This window comes from Gopherus flavomarginatus, chromosome 1 (assembly GCF_025201925.1).
Source record: "Gopherus flavomarginatus isolate rGopFla2 chromosome 1, rGopFla2.mat.asm, whole genome shotgun sequence".
In the NCBI taxonomy this organism is placed as follows: domain Eukaryota; kingdom Metazoa; phylum Chordata; order Testudines; family Testudinidae; genus Gopherus; species Gopherus flavomarginatus.
Window position 1 is genome coordinate 377,096,693 of NC_066617.1, and position 8,344 is coordinate 377,105,036.

Below are 8,344 nucleotides of genomic sequence, written 5' to 3' on the forward strand. Positions count from 1 at the left end.
TGGCCTATTTGACACTTTTTGGCCTTAACAGTTAGTCCTGCCTGCCTGATGCGCTCAAAGACCTTTTCCAGGTGTAGAAGGTGTTCGGGCCAGGAGTCTGAAAAAATGGCCACATCATCGAGGTAGGCAACTGCAAATTCTCCCAGTCCAGCTAGTAGACCATCTACCAGTCTCTGGAAGGTGGCGGGTGCATTTCGAAGGCAGAAAGGAAGGACATTGAATTCATACACCCCCGCATGGGTGACGAATGCTGACCTCTCCTTGGCAGGTTCATCTAGCGGTACTTGCCAGTACCCCTTGGTTAAGTCTATTGTAGAGATGAACTGGGCACGTCCCAACTTTTCCAATAGCTCATCGGTACGTGGCATTGGATAGTTGTCCGGACGAGTTACCGCATTTAGCTTACGGTAGTCCACGCAAAAGCGTATTTCCCCATCTGGTTTGGGTACCAGAACCACTGGAGATGCCCATGCACTGGTAGATGAGCGGATTATACCCATCTGTAGCATGTTTTGGATCTCCCGTTCTATAGCAGCTTGGGCATGAGGAGACACTCGGTAGGGTGGGGTTCTGATTGGGTGAGCATTACCTGTATCAATGGAGTGGTATGCCCGTTCAGTCCGTCCTGGGGTGGCTGAGAACAATGGGGCGAAGCTAGTGCACAGCTCCTTGATTTGTTGCCGCTGCAGACGTTCCAGGGTGGTTGAGAGGTTCACCTCTTCCACGCCACCGTCTTTTTTCCCGTCATAGTAGACACCGTCAGGCCACTCAGCATCATCTCCCTGGACTGTAAACTGACAAACCTGTAAATCTCTGGAATAGAAAGGCTTGAGAGAATTAACATGGTACACTTTAGGCTTTAGTGAGGAATTGGGAAAGGCTATGAGGTAGTTTACAGCTCCCAGGCGCTCTTGGACCGTGAATGGCCCTTCCCATGATGCTTCCATCTTATGGGCCTGTTGCGCCTTCAAGACCATAACCTGGTCTCCTACCTTGAAGGACCGATCTCTGGCATGTCTGTCATACCAGGCCTTTTGCTCTTCTTGAGCATCCTTTAGGTTCTCTCTAGCAAGGGCTAAAGAGTGTCGGAGGGTGCTTTGTAGGTTGCTTACAAAGTCCAGAATGTTAGTTCCTGGAGAAGGCGTAAACCCCTCCCATTGCTGCTTCACCAACTGTAATGGTCCCTTAACCTCGTGACCATACACAAGTTCAAATGGTGAAAACCCTAAACTGGGATGTGGTACAGCCCTGTAGGCAAACAGCAACTGCTGCAACACTAGGTCCCAATTATTGGAGAATTCGTTGATGAATTTTCGTATCATGGCCCCCAAAGTTCCATTGAACCTTTCCACCAGGCCATTGGTTTGATGGTGGTATGGGGTGGCAACCAAGTGATTCACCCCATGAGTTTCCCACAGTTTTTCCATGGTCCCTGCCAGGAAATTAGACCCTGAATCTGTAAGGATGTCAGAGGGCCAGCCTACCCTGGCAAAGATGTCTGTTAGGGCCAGGCACACAGTGTTAGCCCTGGTGTTGCCTAGAGCTACTGCTTCCGGCCATCGGGTAGCAAAGTCCACTAAAGTTAGTACGTACTGCTTTCCTCTGGGCGTCTTTTTTGGGAAAGGGCCCAGAATATCCACAGTTACTCGCTGAAATGGGACCTCAATTATGGGGAGTGGCTGGAGAGGGGCCTTGACCTGGTCTTGAGGCTTTCCCACTCTTTGGCATACCTCACAAGACCGGACATACTTGGCAACATCCTTGCCCATCCCCTCCCAGTGGAAGGACTTCCCCAACCGGTCCTTGGTTCTGTTCACCCCAGCATGGCCACTGGGATGATCATGGGCTAAGCTTAAGAGCTTCTCCCGGTACTTAGTTGGAACCACCAACTGTTTTTGCGGCTGCCATTCTTCCCGGTGTCCACCAGAAAGAATTTCCTTGTATAAAAGTCCTTGGTCTATAACAAACCGGGATCGATTAGAAGAGCTGAGAGGCGGTGGGGTGCTCCATGCCGCCGCCCACGCTTTCTGAAGGCTGTCATCCGCTTCCTGTTCAGTCTGGAACTGCTCCCTTGAGGCTGGGGTCACCAGTTCTTCCTCAGACTGTGGACTTGGGCTTGGTCCCTCTGGAAGCGATGTAGGTGATGGGGTTGTTTCCGTTGCTGGTGAACCGCTCTCCGCTGGTGCACCTGAGGGTATTTCAGGCTCTGGCTGAGCCTTTTGGGTATGGCTGTCTGTCGCTTCTGCCAGTTTTGGCTCGCTGGCGCCCTCTGGCGTTGAGTTTGAAGATGTAGTTGCACTTGCTGGTGCTGGTTGTTGTTCCAGTTCCGGGCCTGGGACTGGAGATGCTGTGGCTGTTTCAGTGGTAGGCATGGAATCCGGGTCCACTACCTCTGTCTGGGTCTCTGGTAACACAGACGGGGCCACTGTGGACGGCTCAGGAACAGGAATGGGTCTGGAAGCTTGCCTGGTTTGGCTACGTGTAACCATTCCCACTCTCTTGGCCCGCCTCACCTGGTTGGCCAAGTCTTCCCCCAGTAGCATGGGGATAGGATAATTGTCATAGACTGCAAAAGTTCACATTCCTGACCAGCCTTTGTACTGGACAGGCAGTTGAGCTGTAGGCAAGTCTACAGCTTGTGACATGAAGGGGTAAATTGTAACTTTGGCCTTTGGGTTGATGAATTTGGGGTCAACGAAGGATTGGTGGATAGCTGACACTTGTGCCCCCGTGTCTCTCCACGCAGTAACCTTCTTTCCTCCCACTCTCAAATTTTCCCTTCGCTCCAAGGGTATTTGAGAGGCATCCGGGCCTGGGGATCTTTGGTGTGATGGTGGTGTAATGAATTGCACTCGCATGGTGTTCTTGGGACACTTGGCCTTGATATGTCCCAGTTCATTACACTTAAAGCATCTTCCATCTGATGGGTCACTGGGCCGAGGTGAGTTACTGGAGACTGGTGAGGTTGAAGGGTAGGGTATCTGTGGCTTTACTTGGGTGGTATGTGGGGTCTTTGGCTGTCCTCGGTTGTAGGGTTTATGGTCTGTGTGCCCCCTGGGGTAATCGTTCCCCTTGACAGTAGCTTTCTTGCTTTCTGCCAGTTCCATCCATTTGGCTCCAATCTCCCCCGCCTCAGCGATATTCTTGGGGTTTCCATCTTGTATGTACCGCGTGATGTCTTCAGGAACACCATCCAAGAACTGCTCCATTTGTATGAGGAGGTTCAGTTCTTCCAAGGTTTGAATGTTGTTTCCTGTTAGCCAGGCCTCATAGTTTTTTGCAATGTAGTAGGCGTGTTTGGGAAATGACACCTCTGGTTTCCACTTTTGGGTTCTGAAGCGCCGACGGGCATGATCTGGGGTTATCCCCATCCTGTATCTGGCCTTGGTTAGAAAAAGTTTATAGTCATTCATTTGGTGCTTAGGCATTTCAGCTGCCACCTCTGCTAAAGGTCCACTGAGCTGTGACCTCAATTCTACCATGTACTGGTCTTCGGGAATGCTGTACCCAAGACAGGCTCTTTCAAAATTTTCCAAGAAGGCCTCGGTGTCATCACCTGCCTTGTAGGTGGGAAATTTCCTGTGCTGTGGAGCAATATTTGGCGCCGGGTTGTTAGGGTTGGCTGGCACATGCAGCCCAGCTTTTGCCAACTCCAGTTCATGTTTTCTCTGTTTTTCCTTCTCTTCATTTTCTTTTTGTTGTTTTTCCATTTCTCGGCGGTGGGCCGCCTCTCTTTCTCTTTCTCTTATTTCCATCTCTGTTTGTTTTATTTCCAGTTGTCGCCTGTGTTCAGCTTCTCTGACTTGCTCTTGGGCCTCAATTTTTGCCTTAGAAGTCATGATTCCTGTTTTCTTGTGTTGGGGTGCCCTCCGGTGTTTATCTTCTGAACTGCAGGTTCTCTGTTGCCTCCTGAAGTCTGCCTAGCAACAGTGCCTTTAGCTAATCTTCAATGTCAAGTAAACCTGAAAAACCACTTTATTTGCATTCATATAGTGCTGGTATGACTCTCAATGGGAGTGCTATTGTGTGACAAAAGACTGTTAATAGTCCTTAACGACTGCTGCTTAACATGCAAGCCACAAACTGCCAGAGAGAGCAGAAAAAAAAATTTCTCTCTGGTTCCCTTTTAAAACCAAACTGTTTCTCTCTGCTAAAAAGCCCTTAGCAGAGAAAAGAAAAATATAATATTCCTACTGGCTTCTGGATTCTAGTCCCACCAGCTGCACACCATGTAATAACCTTAGTCCCAGATTTGGACCTTAGCGTCCAAAATATGGGGGTTAGCATGAAAACCTCCAAGCTTAGTTACCTGCTTGGACCTGGTACCTGCTGCCACCACCCAAAAAATTAGAGTGTTTTGGGGCACTCTGGTCCCTCTGAAAAACCTTCCCTGGGGACCCCAAGACCCAAGTCCCTTGAGTCTCACAACAAAGGGAAATAATCCTTTTTCCCTTCCCCCCTCCAGATGCTCCTGGAGAGATACACAGACACAAGCTCTGTGAATCCAAACAGAGTGAATCTCCCTCTCTGTTCCCAATCCTGGAAACAAAAAGTACTTTCCTATTCCCCCAGAGGGAATGCAAAGTCAGGCTAGCAATCCAACACACAAATCTCCCCTTGATTTCTTCCTCCCACCAATTCCCTGGTGAGTACAGACTCAATTTCCCTGAAGTAAAGAAAAACTCCAACAGGTCTTAAAAGAAAGCTTTATATAAAAAGAAAGAAAAATAAGTACAAATAGTCTCTCTGTATTAAGATGACACAATACAGGGCAATTTCTTAAAAGAATATTGAATAAACAGCCTTATTCAAAAAGAATACAAATTAAAGCACTCCAGCACTTATATTCATGCAAATACCAAAGAAAAGAAACCATAGAACTTACTATCTGATCTCTTTGTCCTTACACTTAGAAACAGAAGACTAGAAAGTAGAACTACTTCTCCAAAGCTCAGAGAAAGCAGGCAGCCAGAAAACAAAGACTCAGACACTCAATTCCCTCCACCCAAAGTTGAAAAAATCCAGTTTCCTGATTGGTCCTCTGGTCAGGTGCTTCAGGTGAAAGAGGCATTAACCCTTAGCTATCTGTTTATGACAGCTCCTCACACCCTAGTCCCACATGGAGCTCTTAACTGCAGCACAGCTTGACTGTGGAATATGATGAGTTCTGTGAGGCTCCCAGCCTCTGCCTTTGTTTATAAACAGAGACAGGATGATTCAGATAACAAAAAGATTGTTCTAAATTAAATTAACCATCATTTGATGGGCAGAAAGCATTGCCAGGCACTCCAGTTAAAAGATAGGAAACAAAGAGTTGAATAAATGGTGATAATGGAGAGAGGTAAAGAGTGGTGTCCCCCAGGGGTTTGTATGGGGACCAGTCCTATTCCACATAGTCATTAATGATCTGGCAAAAGGGGTAAACATGAGGTAGGAAAATGTGCAGATGATACAAATTTACTCAAGATAGTTAAGTCCAAAGTTGCAAAGGGATTTCACAAGACTTGGTGACTGGACAACACAATGACAGATGAAAGTCAGTGCTGATAAACGCAAAGTAATGCATATGGCAAAATATAATTGCAACTATTCATACAAAATGATGGAGTCAAAATTAGTGTTACCCATCAAGAAAGAGATCTTGAAGTCATTGTTCAGAGTTCTCTGAAAACATCTATTCAAAGTGGAACAGCAGTCAAAAAAGCGAACAGAAAGTTGGAATCACTAGGAGAGGGTTAGTTAATAAGACAATAAGATATTAACATATCATTTTGCCTCTATACAGATCCATGGTATGCCTATATCTTGAATACTGTGTGCAGATTTGGTCACCCCATCTCGAAAAAGATATAATGGAATTGGAAAGGGTTCAGAGAAGGGCAACATAAGACTTGGACTTTTCAGTTATGAAAACAGTCGACTAAGGGGAGATATGCTATAGGTATATAAAACCACGACTGGTGTTGAAAAATCAAAAAAGGAATTGTTATTTACTCCTTCACAAAACACACAACTAGGGGTCACACAATGAAATTAATAGGAAGCATTATTTAAAGCACAGTCAACCTGTGTAACTTTTTGCCACTGGATGTTGCCAAGGCTAAAACTATAACATGGGTCCAATAAGAACCAGATTAGTTCATGGAGGACAGCTCCACCAATGGCTAATAGCCAGGATGGGCAGAGATGATGTCCAAAGCCACAGTTTGCCAGAAGCTGGGAGTGGGTGACAGGGCATGAATCACTTGATGATTACTCTGTTCTGTTCATTCCCTTTGAAGCAACGTGCATTGGCCACAGTTGGAAGAGAGAATACTGGACTAGATGGACTATTGGTCTTTCCCAGTATAGTCATTCTGATGTTCTTATACAGACCCCAGATGTATCTGTCATCTGCCATAACCTACTAGGTCCCACTGCCCTCCGAGAACTGAGATAGAACCCAGGAGTACTGATGGGGTCTCTCTGTGTGTACAGTTAGTAGCAAAGTAAGAATATACATTAAAATTTTAAACCTAACCAGTGTCCTTTAAGTGACTTGCCACAAGATGTCAGAACATGTTATTTTAGAGGTGAGTGGGTCTAATACTTATTTCTCTTTCTTTCTTTTATATAGGAATTAGATACAATGCTAATTGCTAAGTTATCTGCCAAAATCCAAGAGATTTCAAGAGCACAAGAAGCCCCTGGAATCATGTTCAAATTTCACCCACCCTAACAAAATCTGAAATGTCTCCCTTGCAGCTAAGGATGGGAGGAGGGAGGTGGAAATGATCCAGTGAGTGACAGGGGGAGGGGCAGAGAGGGGCAAGTGATAGGGGCAGACCAGGGGCACAGCCTTGGCCAAAGAGGTAGAATAAGGGGTCAGGTCTCAGAGGTCCGCTTACCAACAATTAGAAAGGTGGCCGCCCAATGAATTGTACATAAATTGATTCCTCAGTTTGTCATGCTGACACAGCGCAGTAAGATCAGAAAATGATTTGATGTCTTTTTGACTGGTCAGTAAGCGATTCAAGGAAGAGAGCACAGCAAAACATCACCAGGCAGCTCTGCATGGAGCTCGCTCTGAGATCCAGAGCACAAGAAGAAAACTTCAAGTCCCTTTATGAGTAAAGAGCTGGAGCACCCTGTCCCGGATCCCTTTGGTCCTTACCCCGTAGATGATGGGGTTTAACATGGGTGGAACCAGGAGGTACATGTTGGCTATGAGAATGTGGAAATGCAGGGGCACATTGTGGCCAAACCGGTGTGTGAGGAAGGAGAATAGAGCTGGGATGTAAAAGGCTAAGATGACACAGATGTGGGAGCCACAGGTCCCAAATGTCTTTAGCCGGGCATCCTTTGTGGGGAGATGGAAGATGGCCCAAAGGATATGGGTGTAGGACACAGCAATAAAAGACACATCCAATCCAATAACAGAGAATACCACAAAGAGACCGTAGTAACTACTGACATGGATGTCGGTGCAGGACAGCTTCACCACGGCTATGTGCTCACAATATGATTGTGGGATAATATTAGTTGTACAATATGGCCAACTTCTCGCTAGAAAAGGATAGGGCAGTGTGAGCATGCCACTGCGCAGCACCACAGCTAGGCAGATCCTGGCCACCACAGGGTTTGTCAGGGTGGTGGAATGTCTCAGGGGATCACAAATGGCCACGTAACGATCAAAAGCCATGGCCACGAAGATCCCAGACTCCATCGCTGAGAAGCAGTGAATGAAGTACATCTGGGTGAGGCAGGCACTGAAATCGATCTCCCTAGAATTGAACCAGAAGATGCTCAGTGTTTTGGGCAGGATGGATGTGGACAGGACCAGGTCGGTGACAGCCAGCATGCAGAGGAAATAGTACATGGGCCCATGGAGGCTTGGCTCTCTCTTCACGATGAACAGGATGGTGAAGTTCCCCAAGATGGCTGTGACGTACATGGTGCAGAAGGGGATGGAGATCCAGATGTGGGCTGCCTCCAGGCCAGGAATGCCCAGCAGGATGAAGGTGGAGGGGTTGGTGACGTCAGTTGTGTTGGAATCTGACATGGAGTAGGGGAGAAGGTGTCCAACTCTGAGGTAGAACGGTGTCTCCTTTATGCACTGTATGTTCCCCTGACTTCCTGTATATGAGCAGGGTCTAGGGTGATGGTCACAGTGAAAATGCCTGGAAGGAGAAATAATGTTAATTGGAGACACTAAATGTACTGCTGGATGCTGTGGTAATGAGTGAAGCAGATTGGTCACTCTTCACACAGTGAAAAATGACATTTTCACTCTTCAGAGAAATGAATTATGAACAATTGACACCAATAAGGCCAATTCTATATTTTCTGGTGCTTCATGCAAGAA

General features: G+C 46.8%; 1 protein-coding gene across 1 annotated transcript; it reads right to left on the reverse strand.

Moving 5' to 3' along the window:
- Positions 1-7,093: 7,093 nt before the first annotated feature.
- LOC127035970 (olfactory receptor 52R1-like) lies at positions 7,094-8,056 on the reverse strand. The gene has a single exon (XM_050926387.1). It carries the CDS (start codon positions 8,039-8,041, stop codon positions 7,094-7,096), a length of 948 nt encoding a protein of 315 aa, XP_050782344.1. The 5' UTR covers positions 8,042-8,056.
- Between the last annotated feature and the right edge of the window lie 288 nt (positions 8,057-8,344).